The sequence below is a fragment of the Calypte anna genome, chromosome 5A (assembly GCF_003957555.1).
Source record: "Calypte anna isolate BGI_N300 chromosome 5A, bCalAnn1_v1.p, whole genome shotgun sequence".
NCBI lineage: Eukaryota > Metazoa > Chordata > Aves > Apodiformes > Trochilidae > Calypte > Calypte anna.
In genome coordinates this window covers 41,393,517-41,419,883 of record NC_044251.1, presented here as the reverse complement: position 1 = coordinate 41,419,883, position 26,367 = coordinate 41,393,517, and the positions used below count along the sequence as shown (strand labels likewise).

Genomic DNA, 26,367 nt, shown 5'->3' with positions numbered 1-26,367 from the left:
GTTACTTCTCCACCATTACAAGTGGGTCCTTTGGCACACATGTGACTGATGGATTTGAAGTCAAAGTCACCCAGGACATAAAGAGGCTCTAAATCATCATATAAAAGTTCAGTGCATCTCATTCAGATTACAGCTAAAAGCCATTAATCTACAAGGTTACCATGGAAACTAGATTAGGTCACTGGACTTTTTTTAGCTCTGCTGCTTGCTCCCCCCCTTTCAGCTGCTGGACCAGGCATCTTGTCATAGCCCTCAGCTTTTGGGGACATCCACAGGAACTGGGGAGACCTTTGGATTGGCAGGGGGGGTCTCAACCTCTGCTTTCTCAGGCAGAAATCAGCCTGGTGGAGATAGGTCACAGACAAGGCTGGAACCATCATAATTTATAAGATTGCACCAGGAAGCTGCAGATTTTGGCCCCAAACAAGTGCAGTTCAGCTGGCACTGCCATCAGGGTGTTAAAGTGGCAGATTTCCAGCTTGCCCAACAAACCATCAAGATGAGCACACAAAAAGCAGGAGCTGAGGCAACAGGTACCACCACCAAATTACCACCTGCAAAGGCAGAAAACAGCCTGTGTTCCCAAAAACGTGTGACCCAACACCACCCCAGCCCCAAATAAATTGCCCAAGGAAGTTGTGGCTGCCCCATCCCTTGGCAGTGTCTCAGCCCAGGTTGGATGGGGCTTGGAGCAACCTGGGCTGGTGGGAGGTGTCCCTGACCATGGCAGGGGGTGGCAATGGAGGAGCTTTAAGGTCCCTTCCAACCCAAACCAGTCTGGGACTGCCTGTGCAGGGAGGAGGGACTGGATTATTTTAAAGGTCCCTCCTATCTCAAACCAGTCTGGGATTCTATGAAATGCAGTGACCAACATGGTGCTGGGAGAAGGCATCTCTGGGTGCTGGGTAGTGCCACCACCCTGCAGCCACCCATCCTTGGGGTGGTGGGACCACTGAGGTGATGCTCAGAATAGAAGAGAGGTGAGGTGGGTGTCCAATGCTGCGTCCAAATCCTTCGGCATAAATGGATGTTTTTATACAGAACCAGACACAAACCATTTCTAGCACCAAACTCTCTCATTTGATGTCACAGGATGGGGCAGGGGACAGAGAGCAAAGGTGTTGAAGTGATGAAAAGCTGCCTGGCTGTGTTACAGACACATCTTTGAGTGCTGAGGGGTAGTGCCAAAGCCTGATGGTACCCTGGGGGGTCACCCTGCTCTCCCTTGCAGGACAATTAGGAAATATTTAATGACTGATCTGTGCTGACATCGAGTGCCACCCCTGTTCCACCAGAGCCTTGCCTCAGAACCTCCCAAAAACATAGCAACTCCCCAAACACCAAGAGGCTGAATATAGATGGGGAAGGAGCTCGGAAGCCACTGCCACCACCCCTGAGGAGCTGCTGTGACTTCCCCTCCCTGTTCCAGGAACTCCGGAGGGCTCGGGGGTCCCTTTTGTGTGGCGGATGCTCCTGGTGGGTCCCTGCCGCTGGAGAAGGGTCCGTGTCAGGCAGAGCATTGTTCCCTGTCCCTGTTGGTGGCACAGCTGGCCAGGGGTCACCTCCATCGGTGGGCTGGGGTCCCAGGAACGGGTCATTATGATTCTACGGGCTGGGATGAGGAGCAGATGGCCGGGGGGCTTTCAATGCTCCTCACCCCGCCAGCTCCGGGGAGCATCTGCAGCCTGGGCCGCTGCCTCGCCACGGCCTCTCCTCATAATAAGGAGGCAGCAACCTCTTCCCCTCCCTTCTTTCTCCCGCCATCTGCCTCAGCCAGACAGAACCTTTGTTCTCTGTCAGCCCATATTGCTAATTAAAACGAGGCTGCACCCGGCCTGCTCCACACGCGGCAAGGTGAGCCCCGGCGCCATGGCTGACAGGGGCCCTGTGGCCCTGCCCTGGCTGAGCAGCTGGAGAGGAGAGCACGGAAAGATGGAGAATCCCCACAAACCCAGAAAGATGGAGAATCCCCACAGTCCTGGAAAGATGGAGAATCCCCACAGTCCTGAAAAGATGGAGAATCCCCACAATCCTGGAAAGATGGAGAATCTCCACAACCCCAGAAAGATGGAGAATCCCCACAACCCCGGAAAGATGGAGAATCCCCACAACCCCAGAAAGATGGAGAATCCCCACAACCCCAGAAAGATGGAGAATCCCCACAATCCTGGAAAGATGGAGAATCCCCACAACCCCAGAAAGATGAAGAATCCCCACAGTCCTGGAAAGATGGAGAATCCCCACAGTCCTGGAAAGATGGAGAAACCCCACAACCCCAGAAAGATGGAGAATCCCCACAATCCTGGAAAGATGGAGAATCCCCACAATCCTGGAAAGATGGAGAATCCCCACAATCCTGGAAAGATGGAGAATCCCCACAACCCCAGAAAGATGGAGAATCCCCACAATCCTGGAAAGATGGAGAATCTCCACAACCCCAGAGAGATGGAGAATCCCCACAGTCCTGGAAAGATGGAGAAACCCCACAACCTGCTCTGCAAACTGGGCCAGGGTCACATCAGAAATTCACTCCTTTTCAAAGGAAACAAGCTCTCTCACCCAGCTGTTATTTATTGGCTTTACAAAATCGTTTTGGTTGGAAAAGAGCTTTAAGTCCATCAGGTCCAACCATTAACCTAACACTGAGGAGTCCACCCCTGCCTCATGTCCCTCATCCCCACATCTCCAGGGCTCTGAAACCCCTCCAGGGATGATGGGGACTCCAGCCCTGCCCTGGGCAGCCTGGGCAACCCTTTCAGTAAAGACATTTTTCCTAATATCCTATCAATTTATAGGACTTTAGGAGTCCCACATTCACACATCGAGGAGCTAAAGATGAAGAGTTTCAGCCAGAGCCTCCCAGAAGGTTTTGTTCTGGGAGGCCACATCATGCTGGAAACAACTCAGCAGAAGCAAACACATGGATGTCTGGGGACCAAGTGGCTTTGGCAAGAGCCAAAGGGACTTTGGGACTTGACAGGAGTTTCTGCAACCTACGAGTAGTAGGGACCTTTCCCAGAGCACAGCCAAGAGCTGGGAAAGAAGAGATGACAGATGCTGAGACTTGGAAGTCCACGTGGCCCTAAGACTGGCCACATCTGGCTCTGCTGCTGGGGACTCCTCAGACAAAGGGTTCTACCACCAGCCTGGGGGCTTGGGACCTCATGGCCACCAAATCTGCTCCCCATGCCAACCTCACACCACCACCACTGCACTGATCATCATCAGGTGCAAAAAAGGGAACAACAGCAAGGTCACAGCACTTCCCAAGCACACTTGGCCAGCTTGTAGCTGCCGTGGGCTCAAAAGCCCAACAAGACCCATCACCCAGATCAAGAGTTCAGGACAAACAAGTTCAGCTGACAGCCAGGGCCAGAGGTGCCCATCTTCAACAACCACAAGCTTTCACACTTTTTCTACATTTCTAGATGCTCTCAGGGCTGTAGATCCATTAGCATCACATCTATAAAGCTGCCAGAGCCACCCGTTTCTCATCACTTGGTACCATCCATGGGGACAAACTCAGAAGGAACCTCAGGATCCCTACAGCACCCTCTGCTCCCAGCAGGGTCAACACTGAATTCCACCCCAGCTGCTCATGCCTTTGTCCAGTGGCATCTGGAAAGCCAGCAGGGATGGAAGTGGTGGAGCACAGACCAACCCCTTCTTCCAGCCTCTCCTCTTGTGTTTACAGAGATGAGGAGGGGAAGGAAGCCTTTCAGACAGAGCCTGAGCCCTTTTAATTGGCATGGGTTGAAAGAAAGCATCAATTAAGCCACACTGCCCCAGTTCTCAGGCTGGCTGGGCTGGAGGCAGGCTTGGGGAGCACTGGCAGCAGCGTGTTTATAGTGCAGCAAGAGGAGGGAGGGCAAAGGCTGATGGTTGTGCCAAGAAGTCAATGTGTCAGGAGTCTCCAAGACTGCCCAGCATTTCAGCCCTGGCACCCCAGGTGCCTTCAATCAACTAATTTCTCCACACCCTCAGAGAATCTTCTTTTAGAGAGGAGACAGTGATGCTGATAAAGAAAAGAGGGGATTTCACACATTTGTCCCATTTTTGGCTCATGCTGTCAGAGCATTAACCATCCCACGTGTCCCAAAAGGTGAACCACTGCCAGGAGACTGATGCAGCCCACAGGGAGCACACAGCATCCTTGTGTACCAGTTAAGTTAATTGCCTGACCTGGTTAACAGACTATCCTGTTACACCTCCTTGACAGCTAAAACAGGGGAGAAAGATTAGAGTGGCCTCTTCTATCGAGGGCATCACTTCCCTGGGGACCAGGGGCAGATTAACCTTGATTTCAAGGTCAAGCAGCCCATGTGGCTCAGAATGAGCATCCCCATGGGGGTGAGGAAAGGCTACCCAGAACAGGATAAAGAAACAGGCTCTGGTGGAAAAGATCTCCTTCAAGGGGGTTTATTATTTCCACCCCCCCCTTACTTTTAAGCTCAGCTGTGTAGGAGCAACACTTGGAATGGGAAATTTCTCCCTTGCTTCCCCATGCAAGGTTGGGCATCCCCCCATCTCTAGGAAAGCACAAGTGAAGCCAAGAAAGGAGCAGAGGAGGAAGCAGCAGCGTTTTTCCTCCTCACTGGAAACTTCCCACCCCCTGCTCCTGAACAGGCAAGGCTGAATTGACAATATTTGGCAAACTGGGGCAGGCTGGAACAAGCCCAGCTCTGGGGAAATGCTGCTGTGGCCAAATGCTAAGGCATGCCACCAAACCCAACCCCTCTTCACTTTCTGCTTTTCTGTTCTGGAGAAGGAAGAGGAGCCTTCTAGGGTTGAAAGCATGAAGAGAGCCACTAATTCTGATCCCAAAACCAGAGGGGAGAAAAAAAAAGATTTAATTAGATGTTTAAGCAAGCAGATCAGAGAACCATCATGGTTGGAAAGGACCTTCAAGATCATCAAGTCCAACTGTCAGTCCCACACCACCTTAACCACTAAATCATCTCTTGAAGCACCACATCCACCTGGTTTTTGAATGCCTTCAGGGATGGTGACTACACCACCTCCCTGGGCAACCTCTTCCAGATGTATGGGCATAGGTAGACCACAGGGCTGTGCATCACCAAATGTGCATTTGGAACATTGTGAAGACATCTGCCTGCTGCCAAGCTCTGCTGCTCACCACCCATTTCCCACCTCCCACAGAGCCCCAAGGACACCCAAACCACCTTGGGATGGTGTAGGGAGCAGCTAAGATAGTGGGGGTGGGGGGGTAATGAGATGTTTGGGCTAATGAGAGTTTTCAGGGGGGAAGCAATGAGATTTTCAGCCCAGCTCCTTCCCACTGACCTCTTCACAGCTGCTGGAGGCAATGTGGGGGGGATGTGGCTCCTCACTCAGTGGCTCAATGACTGTCACCTCAGCAAAGTCCTCCACCTCCTCCTGGAACTCGGGCAGGGAGCGCCGGCCGTAGCGTTTGCCACCTTTGATGTACTTGGGCTGTGCTTCTGGGGAAGAATCTGTGAAATTCAAGCACAAAACAAGTCAGAAAGATTATTTTTTTTTCCCCCCACAGACCCACCTCCTGGGTCACAGCACCCACTTGCCACCACCATCACCCTGGGCACTCACCAGAGGTGACTCCTTTCCACTCCCCTCACCATGGCATTAGGTTAGAATTGGTCCTCCCACCACCCAAAAAAAAAAAAAATCCCAAACCAATGCTGCTGCAAAGTAGAATCAAGGCTCCAACTTCCTCACCCTTCCCCAATTCCAAGATGAAGATTGCTCCATTAATAGGATGGGGGGGAAAAAAACCCCAACCCTCTCCACAGCCTCAGATGGCAATGCAATAAGGTCTCTGCTTCTTGCTCTAATCTTCATTACCAGCAAAGGGCAGGTTTAATTAGGGCCAGCATTGCTCTTAGGCAGTTCAGGTCTCCAGTTTACCCAGACACCAGGGTGAGCTTTGGGTGGATTTAAATCACAACTCAGTTAAAAGTGTGAAAACAAACAGGGTGAGTGGGGAAAAAAAACCCCAAAACCCAAATAAATTAAATTAGGCAATTTTGGGGACAAACATCTCCCCCCTTGGGGGGCTGACAATGAGCAGCTGATCCGGGTGACAACAGGGCAGGTCCCAGCTTGTGCTGTGCAACTAATGCCAACTGCAAGATCTAAATAACCCTTTGGAGTCATCATCTAATTACAGGGGTCTCGGAGGCTGCTCTCACATTCCCCAGTTCCAGCTTCCTGCAGCAGCCTCCTGCCTTTGGGGACTGAATTATCCCGGAGCACTCATGGACTCAGGGATCAAAACAAAAAAAAAATAAATAAGCACATTTTGGGGTTACTTCCAGCAAGAGTCATACGACATCTGGAGCAGGGGGCAAATTAAACACAGGACCAAATTAACCAGGGATTCAATTAGGGAAAGGCTCTCTGCTGTGCTTTGTTTCAGTGTTTGTTAACCTCCCCATCAAACCCACACCCCAGGACTAGATCATCTTTATTTTCTGCCACTTGCAGCACACCGAGGCAGCGACAAGAGCAGCAGCTTTTTAAATTTTTTATTTGCAGAGAGCTCTGGTACCAAAGAAATGCAGGAGTGCAATACTAATAAGGCAGAGGGAAGCTGTTCAATCATTGACAAACGGTACACAGCAAGCAGCAGGTCCCTAAACCCCCCTCCCCTGCCCAAACACCTCCTTGGATAATATTCCTTTAGATATGGAAGAAGGCTTCAAGCTTGTTAGAGGAAAAAATATTCTGCAACTTAGCTATGCAATGAATTATAAAATACACAGGACTAGGAGTCCTTTGATTCCTCCAGCCTCCAGCTCCGAGCCCTCCATATTGCAGCTCTAGGGAACAAACCCAGAGCCCGTGTTTGAACAAGGCCATTTTAACAAGATTTGCTGCAGCTGGGACTCACACATGAAAGTTGTGTGATGAAGTGCACCGATAGAAAAATCGCAATGAGACAGAGTGATTAAGGAAGAGCCTGAGAACAAAAGCAAACCTTATCACTCCCATTAAAGCCTGCCCGGTGGTGAACAATCTCCAGCCAGCAGCTCTCTCTCAAATGCTAATATTTGTGGCTACTCATTCACCCGTTTATTTTCTCCCCTCCTGCCTCCCCCCATCCCTGCAGAAGAGGGTTTTTTATGGGTTTTCTTTTTGTTTGTTTGTTTTTTCAGAAATGCTTTTTCTTCCTCGAAGACAGCAACGCACCTCTGTGCCCATCTGTCTTTGGAAAGATGGGGGAGGGAAGGGAAGAATCCATAATTTAGCAATAATAAAGCTGTGGCTTCATTTCATTCTGGATTTCCCAATGCCCAGAAGAATCCTCTTTCCATCCACCCTAACAGTGTTTAAGCACTGCTGAAGCTGGAAATCCATGTAACCACTGGTGCCTCCACACCCTGCAAGAGCTTTAGTGGGTACATCTTGAACTTTTGGGGTCCAAGCACACTTTTGTGGGCTGCTGGGCTGATTTCCTTCTCACTTCTTTGCTCTGAGCTCCTGCTTTGTTTTGCCTCTGCAGAGAAAACTTGTGAACATCCCCAGGAGGGAAAGGTGATCCCTCATGGTTTGAGAAGAACAGAATGTTTAACTCCTGCCTTGCAAAGCTCCAGCTTTGAAACAGGCTGCACCCAAACCCATCCAACTGAGGGAATCCTCTCCCCATCAGCAGCTTGGCCACCCTGACATCCCTCTTCCAGAGCCAAGGTGGTTTTGTTGACACTGAGCTACAGATTTTCTCCTTGCACCTTCAAGCCTCTTGTTATGGGTCCATGGCCACCACACCAACCTAAGAGACCACATCCTCCAGCCATCCCTGGAACCATCAACCTGTCCTGTTCACAGCAAGCCCCCCACACCATCTCTGGTCACTTCCACACATGCAGCACCCTCTAAATCCCTCCATCCTCCAAGATTTTCCAACCCAACCCCCCCAGCAGGGCCACTGGTGCTCTCCATGCTCCCACCATCCCAGTCCTTAGGGAAAGCTGAGCACACACACCAGCAAAAAGCAGCAGAGTGCAGAAGGTTCATTGAACAGAGTTTATCATTTCCAGCCCAAAATTGACTGGGAAGGATGGAAAGAGCTGCTCAAGCCACATGTGCTGTCAAAGACACATCAGGAAACCACAGGGAGATGTCAAAAATCAACACTTCCAACAAGGCAGATGCACACGAGATGGTCCTAGGTGCCATTTATCCCAAAACACATCCTGAATTTACACCAAGGGGAGGCTGTTCTTGCTCCAGCCTGGCCTCTGCTACCCCCCTGCAGCCAGCAGCAAAATGAGGGGCTGCTTCTCAGAGATCCTCAATATTCTGCAGCTCACAAACTGCCAAGAAAGAGGCAGAGAGGGGGGAAGGGAAAAAGAAAATAGGTCGAAACCTCCCTGCTTCCTACAGCCCTGGGCGACATGTGGGCTTAGTAAAACACACACTGTGGAACTGACACCTAATTAGACACTGGGGTCTTGTCATCCCACCCCCCAAACTGTCCCTGGCCTGGGGGTGGGAGCAGGAGCTGCCAAGAGAGCCAGGCTCTTGCCTTCCTACCCCACTGCCCAAGGGGAGCTTGTGCCCTTCCCTCTCTCCCAAATAACCCCTGAAAAAAAACAACCCAAACCAACACAACCCTAAATCTGCATTTCAGAAGAACCCCTCCACCCCCCTGATTTAAGCACCGCAGGCAGAAGCCATCACTCTCTGCCCAGCTCACTCCCCCTCCCCACATCCATCTCAGCAGTTGAACGTCTCCATGGTTGGAGATTTACACTTGATTTTTCTGCCTTTCTGTGCTAGATAAGTGCCCAGCATCAAAGCCACTGAGCACAGACAAAAGGAGGTTTAGAGAAGGAAGACTCCCACCCCCCCATCCCCAGCCTGTCGTCTAGAGGTGAAATTAATTTCTTTGCTGCTTAAGATTTGGATGGAGGGATCCTTTTCACAGCACCAGTCAGCATATCACAGCTTGGATCTGCTAAATCCTAATCCCCTGGGACACCAGGTACTGCCTGAGCTCCTCCTTGTCCCTGTTCCACAATTCAGGCTCAGCAATTGAGGTGGAGAAGGGAAGCAGCAGGGTCACAGTGGCCCAAGACCAAGGTATTTTGGCCCAGAAACACTGCCTATGCCTAAAGCTGTAGCTGCCCCATCCCTGGCAGTGTCTCAGCCCAGGTTGGATGGGGCTTGGAGCAACCTGGGCTGGTGGGAGGTGTCCCTGACCATGGCAGGGATTGGGTGGCAATGGAGGAGCTTTAAGGTCCCTTCCAACCCAAACCAGTTTGGGAGTCTGTAAATCACCCTTGTCCCCACAGTGGCACCAGTTCTATACCTGTCCCCACCCAGTTCTCCTCACAGAACCCAAGCTCTACAGTCAGTGGGATTCCTGCTAGGGCATCATCTCCACCAGCTCCTCTTAGGGAGGACAAATTTGATTGTGTGCTGGGCAGAAAAATATAACCCCAAGAGCCTCTCCTGACAGCACAGAGATGGCGTCAAACTGCTCTTTAATTTGTTCTGGGTGTTCCTGTAATCCCCTGCTCCACCCTGCTAATCCCTCCCCATCCAGGCTTCCAAGGCTCAGAGCTGACTTTTTATTTGCCATGATGGGGAGGAAAAAAGCCTGATTATTCCCCCCCCCAAACACCCACCTGATTTTTTTTCCTTTCCCCTTACATCTTATTGCCCTCAGTCACCCCCTTATTGCTACAGGGATCCATGGACCAAGAGCACTGGTGGCAGCAGCACCCAGACCAGGTCCCAAGAAGCTCCCAGCACCCATGGGCTCAGTCCCTGGTCCAAACATCTCTCCAAAACACCAAACCCTGGTAATTTGGGCTACAATTCACCCCCCCACCCCAGCTTTGTCAGGCAGCTCTACAAAGCCTCAAGGTGCAGCTGGGGGTGATGGGCTCCCCAGCACTCACACTCCTGCCCCTCTGCATTCAGGAGCATTATTTCAGGACCCATTCCTGCTTTTCCTGGAGTCTTCCCCATTTCTTTACCCACCACTTCCTGGGGTTTGCCCAGCCAGCTGATGCTCTGCTTGGCAGCTGGGGCTGTGTCCCCAAACCAATATCCTGGAGGGGACAGAGCTGCTGAGAGGGGCACTGGGAGCTCTGCCCATCCTGCTTTCCAGGGCTGCTTCCCAGGCAAAATTACCATCCTGATATGACCATCGTCCCTGACAGCCTTTTAAGCTTCTTTGCCAAGAAAAAAACCCCAAAATTAGTATATTACCAGCTTCTCTCCATCAGCCTCAGTGCCTCTCCCACCTGCTGTTTCACACACCCCCCAAAAAAACCCCAAAAAACCCCAAATAACTGAACAAACAGGGAAACCCCCATCAGCCACTTCTGCAGGAACTGCTTTTGCATCCCATGACAGTTTTGGTTCCTCCTCCCCATCCTGTGGGTCCTGCTGTGTCCCCAGGGGCTGCTCCATCACCCAGGGGTTCCCTATGCTGAGCTGTGATCCCTGTGCTGAGCTGTGCAGCACCCATGGGGCAGCATCCCCATGTCCCGTCAGCCAGGTAGCACCCAGCTGGGTTGGAAGAGACATGTCCCTCCCAAGGGACATCCCCATCACTCGTGTCACCGGGTGAAACCACAGCACCCAGCCACTTCCTTGCAGAGCAAACTCTCCAAGATGCAGCAAACACCCTTAAAATCATTCTCTCTCTTTTTTTTTTTTTTTTTTTTTTTTAATCTCCCTAAATTAATTTTTCATTCAAATGATATGATTTAAACCTCTTAATTTTATTTTTTTTTTTTTTTCCCTGAGCCCAGGGCAGGCTGGAACACCAGCATTTCCCCACACTCCCTGACAGTCTGACACCAACAGCACAAAGCTGCTTGTTCACCAAATCTTGAGTTTGATCTAAATTAAAAGCAGCAAAGGCTTCAGCATTAACCAACCTGTCAGAACACATTAAAAATTAAATGCCTCCCAGGCCAGCCCCGTGCAGGCTCCCTACCTGCCCCCCCCCCCCGTGCCCTTCCATTACCTGCCCTGCCAAACCTAGCCAACAAACCTGTCCCCAAGGAGGGCTCTCCAGCTGCATTTGCAATCCCCCCCCTTTCCAAATATACCCCTTTCTAGAGGATTTATTTATATTTAAATCAAGCTGGAGCTTCTCAGCCATATGATTCCCCAATAATCACAGAGTGCTGGATTAGTTCTGGTTCACCAGGGCTGCCTCCTGCTCTGTGCCAGCTCTTTTCCAAGGGGTTGGAAGGGATGGCAGGAGATCTGACCCCCCCACCCACCATCCCAGGCACCTATGAGGCTCCCCCCTTACTCCCCAGCACCCACTGACCTGCATGAAGAAACTGCATGAAGGAATGTGAAGTGTAAGAGCTGTCACCCCCCATCTCCCCTGGAGCATTAAGAGCTTTGGAAACAAAGGGTGGGGCAAAATTAAAAAAAAATAATAATAAAATTAAAAATAAATCCAATTGATTGCCTTTTCTTCTGGGTTTTGGAGGTGGTTTAAGGGGGAAAGCTGTTTTGCTGAGCAGGGTGGGATGCTCCAGCTGAGATGGATGGTCCAGGAGAAGAAACCTGGAGCTTCCCCCTTCTCCTCCCCCCCCTTTCTAAGCTGTTTTCTCCTTTGGGGATTTCACTCTCCTGCTGCTCCCAAGGCAGGATTAGGGATTTACATACAGGTGTGAGCCCTCAGCAACCCACTCCAGCTGGAGCTTGGGGGGGCTCAGCCCTCACCCTGGCCCCACACCTCCCCAGTGCTCCCAGCATCACCAGCCCCTTCTGCACAGGGAGGTGGGGGGGACATGACACCAAAGCTGTGACCTTTTTTTCCCTGCTGGGGGTCTAAAAAAGCCAATTTTTAATCAGAATCATAGAATCCCAGAGTGGTTTGAGTTGTAAAGGACCTTAAAAATCACCCAGTTCCAACCCCCCCCCTGCCACAGGCAGGGACACCTCCCAGCAGACCAGGTTGCTCCAAGCCCCATCCAGGAGAAAGGAGGAAACAAGGAGAAAAAAAAAAAATAAGGATAAAGGAGAAAATCAGACAGCAAGGTCTTGCAGCACCTGCTGCTTTCACTGACCAGCCCCAACCTGGTTTGTCAGAGGACTCATCTTGTCCAGAAGCACCTCTGGAGCAGACTGGGAGAAAAAGTCCCCTTGGATTAACTTTCTACAGGACCCAGCTCAGACCCAGGAAACCACAAACAGACTTCACAAACCCAAAAATCAGTGTGAGCCAGGAGAGGAACCTCTGTCTCCAGCAACCCAGCCTCAGCAGGATTTAATTTCCCCTCCATAACCCTCACCCAAGCCCAGGAGCATCCAACCAGCAGAGGTTTTTGGTGAGTGCTGTCCCCTGAGACAGACCCCACTGGCTTAGCCCTGAGGCACAGCTCCAACCCTCCTGGCCAGGCTGGGGACATCTGTGCCCAGGTGCCACCACCTACCTCAGGGCCTGGCTCCTGGCAAGCCCTGAAGCATTGGAAGGGAGGGCAAAGGAAAAGAAAAAAAAAGATGAAAGCAATCATTTGGTTGCCTGCCCGGAAGCATCCACTGCAGCTGGAGAGCTCCTAAAGCATCCCTGGCCACCAGAGATGGAGAGAGCTCAGCACATTTAGGAGCCATGGGATATCTTGAGCAGCTGAAGTGGTGTTAGCTGTCTACACACAGACATCACGTGCCTCCCTGGGCATTTAGATCATGGTAATGGGATATAAATATCTAATAGCTCAGAAAATGCTTTGGTACAAGGCTCTGCAACAGACCCGAACTCTCCCTTCTCCTTAGGTCTAAGCATCCAAGCAGAAGAGTTTCTCTCAGCAACTAAAAAGCATTTTTGTCTTTTAAGATCCTCTGTGAGAGTCACCCAAACCTCCTTTGCCAAGAGAATTCTCTCTCTTGAGAAACCTCTTTATGTTTTAGAGAATTTAACTGGTACCTGTTTCTTGGAAGTGCTCTTCATTTGAGAGGGTTCTGGATAGGATGAGGATAAGTGCTTCTTTAAATTGGTCAAAATGGACCTGCAGGGGAAAAAAAAAAAAAAGGAAGACAGGAGGAAATCAGCTGGTGCAGGTATTTAAATATATTTAAATATCAGGCCAATAATCCTGCAGGAAGATGGGCAGCAACCCAAATCTCTCAGACCACCACTGAGCCCCTCAGCAAGGGATGTGAATAAATCTCAGCTTGTTCAATTTGGGGGCCTGGAGAAATGACAAAAAGCACCATGAAGACCCAGCCAGTGCCTTCATGAAACAGATGATTTTCATCAGAGTGACCCAAGGCTACTGCTTTAAGGCATTAGTTAGGTTTTTCCACCAATAACCTTCACCAACAAATGCAGAGGAGCAGGGAGCATCTTGAGATGACCTGGCTCCTACTGGTGAGACACCAACCCTGGCCAGCACTGAAATGCTCCACTAATCAAGCTCCAAAAAACATTTTCCCAAGTAGAGAGCAGCAAGGTGCAGCCTATCCAGGGCAACCCTGCCCTGATTCCTGCAGCTCTGCAAAGGTTGGACTGGAAATACCAGGTCTGGAGCTCAGCTATGGGAAAAACAAAGAGGGATGATGGGTACCACTGGGGTTGTTGGTTTGTTTGTTTGTTTTTTCCCTTTTTTTTTTTTCCCCATCTGTGCCTTCCTGGAAAGCTTCACCAACACCAACAGTTGGGAAGGGGCTGGAGCATCCTTTGCAGCCGTGCTGCATGGGGAATGTCAGCAATGCCAGCCACAGGGGACAGAAACCCAGGGACAGCTGGGGAAGCTATTTGACATGGGTCAGTGGCAAGGCAGAGCTGGCTGATTTCCTTTTTTTTTTTTTTTTTTTTTGGGGCTAAATAAGTCCAAAGAGAATTTTTAGCATCAAACAGGAGGCTTTATATATTTAAAGAACCCCCGGGGGTGGCTCTTGCCAGCAGAGAGATGCAGTCAGAAGGGGTTTTAACACCTCTGAGGGAGGAACAAGCAGCAAAGTTCAGCTCTGAAGTTTACCAGCTTCATTTTTGGGGTCAAGCTAGCCAAAAGAAAAAAAAAAAAAAAGAAAAAGCAACATGGCCCTTTAGTGGGTTGGGGACAACAGTGAAGCTGGGCAAGGGAGGAGGCTCAGCCCTAGGAAGAGCCCTGCTGGGCAGCTCAGGCTGTACAAATCACTGCTGTGGGTTTAAACACAGGTTCCCCGAGTAATTAAACAGTTAGAAACATGCTCAAGCAAAGAAACTTGTCAGGGATGCCTTCATCTGAATACTAATTGCTGCCATTCATTTCCAAGGGCTGGTGTACTTCAAAAGGACAGTTTACAGAGACATAGGAGAGTTTGCCTGATTAAAAAAAAACCAAAACAAAACACAAAACCACAAACTTGACATTTAGATTAAATGAGGATGAATAAAAGATGAGGGTGTTCAAATAACAGGTCCACCCCCCCTGGGATCTTCTTGGGAAAGGAACAGTGACAACAGCCACAGGGACAGACAGAGCCTGTCCCTGGGACAAGTTGGGATGGGTCTGGCACAGCAGCCACAAAATAAACTAAAAAAAAAATGTAAAAAACCACTTATGCATTGCTTGTGCAAACAGGGCAGAGTAAAACCACCCAGGGCAGGTGCAGGGAGCAACCCTACAGCATCCCCAGCTCAGCCACAGGAGCCTCACAACTTGCTTTTGCCCAGCAGGCATGAGGAAGAGGAGGGAGGAAGGGGAGGGGGGATGAAGGGGGGGGCTCAGCCCTCACCCTCACAGCTGCTCAAGGGACAGATGGCTGAGAGGCCACTGAGCAATTTTACCATGACCACCACATCCAAAGGAGCTCATGGAAGATGAGGCAGGGGGTGGGCATTCCTCCACCTCCACCCCCCCTGCCCCCAGCCAGATGAAAATGCAAATGGGCAGCACAGAGAGGGGACGCTGGGGTCCCAAAAGGCCTTCTGAGGGGCAGCACCCAATGTAGCCCCAGCTGGGGGAAGGGGGATGTTTTTCCTGAGGAAAACCTCTGGGCTCATCCTCACAGCAGGTGAGCAGGAGGAACAGCAGCTGTTTGCTGGGGATGTTTGACCTTGGGTGCTGCATGTCTGTACACAAGAGAAAGGCAGCTGCTAAAATCCCAGCAGTGCTCAAGGACCAGGCTGAGGGACAGCAGAGGCACAGATGCTGTGACATCTTCCTTAAAGCAAGGAATCCTTTGCTCCCCAGCAACCCCCTCACTCTCTCCATCCACCTCACCCAGGGAGCAGGCAGGAGGGATGAGCATCCCCAGGAGACAGGGAGCAGGCAATGCCCACATCACCTCACACAGCATCACAGAACCCCAGACTGGTTTGGGTTAGGGGGGAACTTAAAAGCTCCTCCATTGCCACCCCCTGCCATGGTCAGGGACACCTCCCACCAGCCCAGGTTGCTCCAAGCCCCATCCAACCTGGGCTGAGACACTGCCAGGGATGGGGCAGCCACAGCTTCTCTGGGAAACCTGGCACAGGGGCTCAGCACCCTCACACCAAACTATTTCCTCCTCACATCTCATCTCTCTTCCATCTGGAAACCCTTCCCCCTCATCCCATCCCTCCCTGCCCTTGTCCCCAGTCCCTTCCCAGCTTTCCTGGAGCCCCTTCAGGCACTGGAAGGTGCTCTAAGACCTTTCCAGGGATGGAAGTGAAGCAGTAACCTTTCCTTTTAGCTTAGAGAATATTCCCAGCTAAAGGATGGGCCTGGGCAGCCCCAGGGAGGAGAGGACTCACAGCAGCAGAGCCCTGTCCACTTCTGGCAAGCAGCCTCACACACTCAAGAGAACCCAAAAAGTTTCCAAAATGCAGGGCAGGAAGCACAGAGCAGCAAAACAGTGTCTGGGTATGTAAAGGATAACTCTCTTTTCAACATGTTGAACATGAATTTGGGGGATTTTGGAAGCACCACCTTGTGCAGGGCTCTGCCCAGAGGAGAATTTTCCCCAGGACAAGCAAAATCAGAGGCAAACAAAACCCATAACAAGCACAGGGCCAGAGCAAGCCCAGCCCAGCTTCCCCATGGCCACCAGGGACCAACCCACCTGCTGTGCAACCCCAGCCCCTCTGAGAAATCTTGATGTCTGCTTAAAAACAAGTTTCCTATGAAGCCCTGACTTATTTGCACTAGAAAGAGAAGGTTCATGTGCATGCATCTCACTGCTTGCCCCTGCCATGCAAAGCAGGAGTCTGCAGCCCTGCTCTCTCTGGGCCAAGCCAGCACCACCAGCATCTCCTCCCAGTTCCCTCTCCTTGATCTCTGAGCAGGGACCTTTTCCCAGAGCCCCCTCCCTGCTCACAAACTCCATCCAGCAGCAGCAGCCAGAAGGTTCCAGATCACAGAATCCTCATGGTTGGAAAGGAGCTTCAAGATCTTTGACTCCAACCATCAGTCCTACACCCTCTTAACCCCTAAATCATGCCCCAAAGTGCCAGGTGGGGAGGACACAGGGCAACCTTGCAACCAAGTCTCCTGCCTGGCACATGAGAAGCCACCCTGCATTAAGGGGAGCAGCATCCCAGGGGAGGATATTTACACCAGGTAACCAGGTAAAGCCCCAAAGGGACCTGCTGGGTGAAACCCCACACCCTGGTGTCCTTGTTTCAGGACTGCTGATGCACCAGCACAGGGTGAAACCTGAACTCCCCATTCCTGCTCCAGGACAGCAGCCAAGGACAGTCCTCAGGCAGAGGCTGGAGATGCACAACTCATCCCCATCCCTGCAAAAGATAAAACCCCAGCCCCCATCACAGCACACAAGGTCCCTGAGATGGTAAATTAAACTGCCCCAGGGAGGCCATGCCTGCACCCATCCTCTTGGCCCCACAGCCAAGGGGGACCAAGGAAAACGACTCCCAAGGAATCCACTGCCCCAGGTTTCCCAGAGAAGCTGTGGCTGCCCCATCCCTGGCAGTGTCTCAGCCCAGGTTGGATGGGGCTTGGAGCAACCTGGGCTGGTGGGAGGTGTCCCTGACCATGGCAGGGAACAGGGATTGGGTGATCTTTAAGGTCCCTCCCAACCCAAACCAGTCTGGGAAACCGTGAGTCCATGAAACCTTTTGAGTCTTGCAAGAGTGGTGCTTTGGACAGGGGCCTGGAGTCCAGAGGAGGCCCTGGAGCTGCTGGGAGGGCTGGAGCAGCTCTGCTCTGGAGCCAGGCTGAGAGAGTTGGGGGTGTTGAGGCTGGAGAAGAGAAGGCTGCAATGGGGAGACCTTAGAGCACCTTCCAGTGCCTGAAGGGGCTCCAGGAAAGCTGGGGAGGGACTGGGGACAAGGGCAGGGAGGGATGGGATGAGGGGGAAGGGTTTCCAGATGGAAGAGAGATGAGATGTGAGGAAGAAATAGTTTGGTGTGAGGGTGCTGAGCCCCTGTGCCAGGTTTCCCAGAGAAGCTGTGGCTGCCCCATCCCTGGCAGTGTCTCAGCCCAGGTTGGATGGGGCTTGGAGCAACCTGGGCTGGTGGGAGGTGTCCCTGACCATGGCAGGGGGGTGGCAATGGAGGAGCTTTAAGGTCCCTCCCAACCCAAACCATTCTGATTCTCCAGTTCTATAAATCCCTGGCACTGCATCACCTCCACATGCCAATTAATCCCCAAAACATCTCCCAGAGGATGGGGAGGGAATGCATCCTGTGCAGCCCCCCCCCCCCAGCAGGCCACCAGCTCAGCTCCTGCTCCATCCCAGCATCCCCATCAATCCCCATCCATCCCTGGAGCAAAGCTCTGCACAAAAGCCAGCACGTGGCTCTGCCCTTCAGCAGACAAAACCATTTCCCCCCCCCCCTTTCTCCTCCTCCTCTTTACCCTCCCATAAAACCATCTCCTGGAAGTGTGGGCAAACAAAAGCTGCTCCCACCACCCAGAGGGACCATCTGCAGCAAGGAGGCAGCAGGGCAGGTGCAAGGAGCTCTGTGCTGGGGGAGCAAAGTGTTTGCTGCCACCCTCCTGACACGTTCCTCAGGAAACCCAGAGGATTTGGAAGCTGTTAAATCAGCCTCACACTCAGACAAGGACTATGGGGGCTGCTCCAGGGAGGAGCAGAGAAACACAGGGGAGGCAGCAAGGAGACAAAGGTTGTTCTGAAGGATGGAGCTGCAGGTTGGGAGGGAGAAGTGACCCTAAAAAATGTCTGGGTAAAAATGGTCCTAATAAATAAAAATGGTCTGAATAAATAGAAATGCTGCAAATAGATTAAAAAGGCTCCGAATAAAAATGCCCCAAATAAATAAAATTGGTAAAAGAAAAAAGAAGCTTCAAATAAATATAGATGGTCCAAATAAATAAAAGTGGTCCAAATAAAATGGTCCAAAAAATGCAATGAATAAAAATGCCCCATATAAATGAAATTATTAAAAGAAAAAAAGGCCAAATCATAAGTGGTCCAAATAAAATGGTAAAAAAAAAAAAACAAACCACAACTCCAAATAAAAAGGCTCCAAATAAATAAAAATGCTCCAAAAAAAGAATGATCCAAATAAATAAAAGTGGCCCAAATAAAATGGTCCAAAAATGCCCCAAATAAAAATGCCCCCCCAGAAAAAAAAAAAAAAAAAAAAAAAGCTTCAAAAAAAAGAATTCTCCAAATAAATAAAAATGCCCCTGGGGATTCCTGGCAGGGATGGAGCTCCTGACTGCCCCCGTGCTGGGGATGCTTTAGCAGAAGCCACTGGGCTGAGCATTTATTGCCCTGAATTTTGCTTTTCCCTCCCTCTGAGCAAGCTCCAGGATGAGCTCTGCTGCTCCAGCCCTGCCCAGCAGTGCCCACCATGGCTTGGGTGCTGCTGCTCCTTTTTCACCACCCCCTGAGCATCCAAGCCCAGCAACAGCATCCCAGGGGTGGATGCTGGAGATGGCCAAGCAGTGCTCAAACCCCACACTGCAGCTCCAAAGGTCAGGAAAAGAAGGTCAGAAACATCCATCTGGATCTGCTGGAGGAGCTACGGCCCCCAGGGGAGGTGAGGAAGAGGTTTTGTTTGTTCAAGGGATGATTTGGTTGCAGGAAAGCTGCAGTTGGGTGGGAAATTGGAGTGGGGTTGGCTGCTTAGCTGGTGGCTCTGGAGGACCCTGCCTGCTCAGCACCTTCTGAGTCCGCTGAGCAGTGATGGGGGTGATGGTGAGGGAAGGATCTGGTGCAACCTGAGGCAAGGCAGGAGCACAAGGACATCCAGGCTGAACACAAAGTTCCCCTGGGATTTAACTCTCAAAAGGTACAACCACCACTGAGGAATGGCTTGGGGAAGCATGGGGTGTGCTCCCCAACCCCAGCTCTGGTGGGACACTGCAGAAGAAAGGAGCCATTTGTCCCCATCCCCTGTCCTAGGTGGGTCTGTGCTGACCTCAGCCAACACCTGCACCAGGTAAGGTGGACAAAGGTGGCTCTGCTGCTGTTGGGCAATTGTCCCCACCTCAGAGGAATGTGCATGACTGCACGTGGCCCCATCAGCTTAACTACAGCTTCAGCCATGCTTAATCACAGACTCCAGCATGGCTTTAGGTCCCCATGGCACCCTAAGCACTGCTGGGCTGGTCCAAGGAGGTGTCCCAGGCCAGCAGCAGCAGTGACTGATGCTGCATCAGCCAGAGCAGGCTTGGCCAAGCACCAGAGCAAGGACAGCAGGAACCTGGCACCAGATGTGACCTTGGAGATTGGGAAAACACACCCTGGGTCTATGCAACAACAAACCCAGCATGGATGATGGTTTCTGTGAGCTTCAGGCTGCCTCCAGTGAGAGGAGACCCCAGCAGGCAGCTCCCTTCCCTGCTGCTGCTCTGAGGCCACCCCAGAGGAACAAAGTTTGCAGGTCCTGCAGTTCCAGAGCCTCAGGGGTGCTGGAGATTCACAAAGATGAAGATGCTGGGAGGGCTGGAGCAGCTCTGCTCTGGAGCCAGGCTGAGAGAGTTGGGGGTGTTGAGGCTGGAGAAGAGAAGGCTGCAATGGGGAGACCTTAGAGCACCTTCCAGTGCCTGAAGGGGCTCCAGGAAAGCTGGGGAGGGACTGGGGACAAGGGCAGGGAGGGATGGGATGAGGGGGAAGGGTTTCCAGATGGAAGAGGGGAGATGGAGAGGAGATGTGAGGAAGAAATAGTTTGTTGTGAGGGTGCTGAGCCCCTGTGCCAGGTTTCCCAGAGAAGCTGTGGCTGCCCCATCCCTGGCAGTGTCTCAGCCCAGGTTGGATGGGGCTTGGAGCAACCTGGGCTGGTGGGAGGTGTCCCTGACCATGGCAGGAGGTGGCAATGGAGGAGCTTTAAGGTCTCCTCCAACCCAAACCAGTCTGGGCTCCTATGAAAACAAAGACATTCAGCTTCTTTCCATCACCTTCCCACACACCCAAGAGCATCTGCCCATGGCCCAGACCCCCCCCAACACCTCCCACCATTGCCCCAGCCTTACCCTGCCTAGGTTGCCTTGGAGCAGGGTTTGCTGGAGTGCTGGGGCCATCTCCTCCAAGTGCAGCATGTGGCAGAGGTCAGTGAGCTCCTCCTGCCCCAGGGACCCCGTGCCTGTGGTGTCAAAGCTGTCAAAGAGCTCCTTGAGGCGCGCTTCATACTGGTCCTGCTCAGCTTCATCCATCCCATAGCCTGCCACGAAAACCTGGGGAGGGGGGACAGGCTGGTGAGCACCAACTGGCACAGCATGACATGCAAAGGGGACAACCCCAAGGGTTTAGAGCTGGGACAGCCCACCAGCTCTTTGGCTGGGTGGTTTTATTTCCCTGAGGTGAAGCTGGGTGCTCCACCAACTCCTCCAGCCATCCCCCATCCCTCTGGTGTGAAGTCAGAAGTTGCACAGCAAAAAGACCAAGGTGGGAGGAAAAAAAAAAAAAAGCCTCTGGAGCCAAATCCTCAGAGTGGGGACAGCCTGAGAGGCCAGGGCAGCCCCAGGTGGCATGTCCCTGTCATCTCACACTGTCACCACTCATTGGGCTCAGCTGAGGTGCCTCAGGGGAAATCATTCCCTCGAGTGTTGCAGGTGGATGCTTTTGCAGCCTTAACCAGAAGATAAACACCCATCCCAGCAGCACCAGCTCACGGGAGGCAGGGAGCAAAGTATGGGGCTCCCACCTACACTGGGGAGGGCAGAAGGTCCCAACCAATGCCTCTCCCTCTCACCCCAAAACACTTCAGGCACAGTGCACCACCCCTCTCCAGGGACACAACAAACATCCCTGTGCCAACCATGCTCCTTTTCACCCCAGCCTGGGTGCAGGGAGCCCCCAAATGCCATCAGCATCTCTGCTACCCTCCACCACCCTGGCACAAAGCTCTCCTTGAGATACTTCAGGTCAAACCCTATCTGAAGGGTTTTTGGAGGGAGCAAACCCAACCCTGGAGCAGAGTTGACCCTAGCATGGAGAGGCTGAAACACAGCTGGTTCTGCACCAGCAAACAAAGCCCAAGTGGGTTCTCCACCATTTGCCCAAGGGCTTCATCCTCCCCCCTCCAAGCCAATGCTTTCTCATCTTCCATCTCATCACCACCCAGAGCATTACAGCCCCCAGAACCATTTTTAAGAGGGAAATCCCTGTCCAAAGGAAGGACTGGGCTGGAATCCATTTTCCCAGCTTGGCCACTGGGCTTTCCACAGCTCAGGACAGCAGGAAACCACAAAGTGACACAGCCTTGGGGTTCATGGCCACCCCAGGGGATACGATGGGCACTGCAGCTGTCACCACCAGGGGCCCCCACGATGGGCACTGCAGGGATCTGGGACCCCAAAAGGCACAACCCCAGGATGCTTGGCCAGCCTCAGACCACCACCCAAACTCCAACCAGGTCTCCAGGTGAACTTGGCTTTGCCCACACCCCTGGAGGTTGTCCCAGCCCACTTCCCAAAGGATGCTCCTACCCAAACACCCTCAGTATCCATGGTCAGCAGCCACCTCCCTCCTTGGCATTGCAGGTTCCTGGGGCCACCTGTGTCACCAGCACAGCTCAAGGACATCCCAGAACAAGCAGAGCTGTCCCAGCTGGGATGTGCAGCCCCATTTCACACCCCCTCCCCACCACCACATCCTTGAGGATCCCTCTGGTTTTCCAGGATCATTGTGAGCCCTCCCAGCAGCTGACCCAAGCACCCCATGGCAGAGGGCACTGGGAAAAGCCCCTGTCCACCCGTGGGGCAGGACAACTGGGAAATCTCCAGGGCAGCCACATCCTTGATTCTGCCGGATGCAGGAGCAGCTGCCAATGCAGAGCAGCACCAAGGGATGTGGGGCTGATGCCAAACATCACACAGGGTCCAGGGGACAGAAAGAGCCCAGCCTGGCTGTGTCCTTCCTTCTGCATGACCTGGGCAAGGACAGGAGCATGGCCAGACCTCAGAGAGATCAGCCACATCCCCTCCCCATCCCCACAGCACTCTACCCTTGGTGTTTCAACACCCATACCCCCAAGATGCTTCAGCAAAGCACCCAAGTGCTGCAGGGAGGAGTGAGACATTTCCATTCAACCGTGGGTGCAGAAGAGGACTCAGCACCCAAGAACTCAGGTTCTGTCCCCAAAGCAGAAGCCAGGCAGCAAACCAGTTGCCTGGCCCTGACACCACCAACCCTATATCCCACCTGCACCCACGGTCCAGCACCCACAGGGTTTCAATACCAGCAAGTATCAGATTTGCTAGAGCCCACCCTGCACCCCATCCACCCCAAAACTCAGGGCCAAGCCTGCACCAAAGGGGATTCCAACCCATGGAGCTCCCCAGGCATTTCTGAACCTCTTCAGGATCAGCCACCTCCTGCCCCAACCCCCTCATCCCCCTAAGACCTCTCCAGCACTCGACCCCACTCCCACACTACCAGAACCAGTTTGCCCAGTTAGGGTAGAGAGCTAAATGCCACCTCTCAACATGTCCCCAGGCACCCAGAATACTGGGGTCCCCCCCTCTCTTGGTGCCACATCAGCCCCAAGAACTTCCCCTGGATGAGCCCAGGCTGAGGCAGGAGACACTGGGGAGCCCATAAAACCAGCAAGAAAAATACAATGCCCAAAGGAGAGGAGCATCAGGTGCACCATCCCTACCTGGGGACAGCCCTGCCCCACAGCCTGGCTGAGTTTTTGTCCAGGACAGGGTGTCCCTGTCAGTCTCACATGTCCCCAAAGAGCCGAGGGACAGCCAGAGCTCACCCAACTCCGCACCAGCACAGCCCAGGGCAGGGGGAGGGTTTGTTGCTTTGTAGCATTAAAAGCATCCGAAATAAAAGGAAAAAAAGGGGCAATCCCACCACTCCTGCCCTACCTGGAGTCAGTCAGGGCCGGGGAGCTGGTGGCAGCAGGGAGATCCCACAGACATCCTGCACAACCTCCATCTTAGGAAGCCAGCGCCGGCTGCACAAGGTGACCCAAGATGCCTACTCCCGGCTGAATTATTCAGCAGTGCATCCAGAGGAAGGGAGGGGGGGGAAGCGGGGGTGTTGGTAGGGGAAAAAAAAACAAAAATAAAGAAAAAGAAACCTACCCAAGCTTCCTACCTGATGAGCTGCCTTGGTGGCATCACCCGGCAGTCAGAATAATGAGGTCAGTGGCATCAGAGCCCTGTCCTGCCCAGCTCCCCGGAGCTGCCTGCTGGGGATGGGAGAGTGGCAGGAGAGAAAGGGGAAGAGGGGAGGTGGAGGGAAGAGAAGAGGCACACAAAGCTCGAATTAAGCCCCAGCCTTTCATCTCCCCCTCCAGATGGGACAGCAGCTGAGATGCAGGGGGGGGGCAGCCTGGATAATAGGGGGGTGGGCAGCAGCTGAAGCGGGGGCTCCCCAGTCCCCTGCGAGGAGAAGGAGGAGGAGGAGGAAAGGGGCTGTTCCCTGCAGAGGGCATCACTTTGTTCAGATTTATAGCTGCCCCTTCTGCACCAAGTGCCCCCCAAATGACCAGCTTGAAAAGAGCAGGTTTAGAAGAAGCCCTTGGACTCAGAATCACCTTCTTCATTTCCCTCCTCCCTCCAACAAGACTGGGGAAGCAAAGTGCTCAAGGAGATGATGAGAAGAGGAAGTTTTAACTGGCTTTTCTTTCCTGCCTTTAAATCCACCCCCTCCTGAGAGCCAGATAACCTTCATGGAGCACAATGTAGGGGCCTGATAGGACTAAATTCTCAGCTAAATTTAACTCCAACAATATAGGCTTAAATGGTAATTACTGCTTGGCATATTAAGTGCCTGGAATCAATATCAACCTCTAAGCTTGAGCCTCCAACTGATGAAGACACAGATGACCTGGTCCATCAACAACACCATCAAGTTAAAAAACCATGACAATTAACAAAAACCATGACAATTAACACAAAACCTTTTTTTTTTTTTTTTTTGGTAGTGCAAAACAGCATTAATGCAAACAGCAGGTTTACTGCTGCACCATGGCACAACAGGAAGGTTTCAGGGATGCTCTTAGCCCATGGGCTGCCTCACCAACCACCCATCTCCAGGGCTTTGGGCTACCTTGCTTCCCACCTCCCCAGAGGCCAGCAGTCACCTCCAGCAAGTCCTCTGCTTCAAGGGACAGCAAGGCAAAGGCTGCTTTTACTGCTCCTCTTGATTGCCTCGACTCAAACGAGAGCCTGGCAATTAGCACCCAGCAGAGGGGCATGGAGTGGCCACCTCCATCCAAAACCTGCACCCTGACATAACCACTCACCAGCACCCACCCCACACTGACCAGCAAGGCCATGGGTGGTGGGCAGGTTAAAAGCAACTTGTCTTTATGTGTGGGACAACTGGTACCGTGCAAACCCATCTGGCCAAAACCCACCAGAAGCCAAGTTTTTTAATGGCAGGGTTTATGACGAGATGCTCAGAGGCCACCAAAACCAACCCCATCAGCTCCTCTTGCTGGAAAGCCTGAGCTGGGGTTTTCTCCTCCAACTCATTATCTCCTTCCCCTAATGAACCATCTCATCCATCACAGCTGTGGCTAAGTCACTGTGGACACCCTCAAACCCCCAACATTGCTGTTGCCTGTGTCAGGGCACTTTCTGAGCTCAAACCCACCCCAGCCCCTCATGGGGAGCAGCCTCTCCACAAAGGGTCATGTCAAGAAACCAAAGTGGGGGGGCAAAGCCCAAAAGGACAATGAAGCACCCAAATATCAGTAAATCACTTGACAGCACGCCTGGATCTTCAAGGGTCACCACCAAAGTCAGCTTTACAGCTGGCAGTCCCTCCTCCCCATTGAGCAGGGACATAATTTGTGCAGCCCGGTGTTGGCTGTTTTGCACCTCAATGTGCTCCCTCCAACCACGGCCAAACCCTCCAAAAGTTGGCAGGAAAAAAAAACAACAAACCAAACCAAACCCCCACACACAAAAAAAAGGGATCCTGTTAACCAAGCTCCACTCCAGCTCAGCGAAGCAGCGCCGGAGTATTAAAGCCACAATAAATTTATGTAAAGAGCTTCAAAACCCCGAGCAGGGTTTTGGAATATTCACACCGCCCTCCCCCCCCCCTCGGTATTTGCATCGTAATGGGGTCTTTCAATAAGCATCCTTCCCCTCAATAAAGGAAAAAACAAAGCGCCCATCTGTTTTTATTTTGCAAAGCCGGGGCTGGAGTTTGCAAGGAGAGAACTCGGGAGCCCCCGAGTGTGATAAAACCCAAGGGTTAGAGGCACAAAGCTGATTATTTCAGAAGTAAACAAAGCGGGAAATGAGGGATACAGTAATTCCCGTGGAGCTCAGCCCTGCCTGGCTCCGATAAAGCCGGCTTGTGCTGAGCCACGGTGATAACACCGCGATGGGAGCCCCCAGCCTTATTTTGGTGAGCAAAGGAAGGAGATGGGCAGGATAAAGCCACCCACTCACCCACCCAAACTGACACCCACTTAAGCCCAGCTCCAATGTTTGACCCTCCCGGGCTGCAAATTTGGGTTTTCTCGGCTTCAGGCTCATCTTTACCCCGGATCCACCAGAGGTGACGGGCCCAGGGTTTGCCACCAGACAGCAGATGCCGTCTGCCGCCTTGGTGACAGCCAAGCTTCGCCAATGACAAAACAACTGCTGTTCTTAATTCCTCCAGCCACAGCTCGCTGCTTTCCTCAGCTCAGCTCAGCTCGGGCAGGGCTGCTCCAGCACCCGCTCCCACCCCAAGAGTTTTGGGGAACGGGGATGCGGGACGGGGATGCGGGACGGGGATGCAGGCAGCACCCTGTCCCACTCCCCCCCTGCTGGACCAGGGCCACCAGCGCCAAGGTCACTGCTGGGACCGCGGTGGCTTTTGCGAGGGTGTCCCCCGACACCCCTCCGCGCCCACCCACCCCTAAAAAAAACCCCAATCTCGCACCCCAGGAGGCATTCCCCCCCCCCTAAAACACACCTTTCCTTGGCCCCCCAAGGATCCTCTCCCATTCCCCACGCACCCACCTGGCCGCCTGCGCCCCTTCCCGCCGCCCGGCCGCGCACACGCGGGCTCAACCGCGCCGGGAAGGGGCGG

The 26,367-nt window shown here is 52.5% G+C and overlaps 1 protein-coding gene across 2 annotated transcripts in view; it reads right to left on the bottom strand.

Moving 5' to 3' along the window:
• NIN (ninein) overlaps positions 1-26,312 on the bottom strand; it is a 62,218-nt gene extending 35,906 nt beyond the window's left edge. Inside the window, exons 1-4 of one of the 2 annotated variants that reach the window (XM_030451723.1) lie at positions 26,298-26,312; positions 20,349-20,549; positions 12,905-12,986; positions 5,305-5,474 (exon numbers count right to left, since the gene is read on the bottom strand). In XM_030451723.1, the coding sequence (XP_030307583.1) occupies positions 5,305-5,474; positions 12,905-12,986; positions 20,349-20,528 (432 nt within the window). In that variant the 5' untranslated portion in view covers positions 20,529-20,549; positions 26,298-26,312. Of the gene's footprint in view, positions 1-5,304; positions 5,475-12,904; positions 12,987-20,348; positions 20,553-26,297 lie in introns of those variants that run through there. The other variant, XM_030451724.1, reaches the window with a different exon arrangement.
• Between the last annotated feature and the right edge of the window lie 55 nt (positions 26,313-26,367).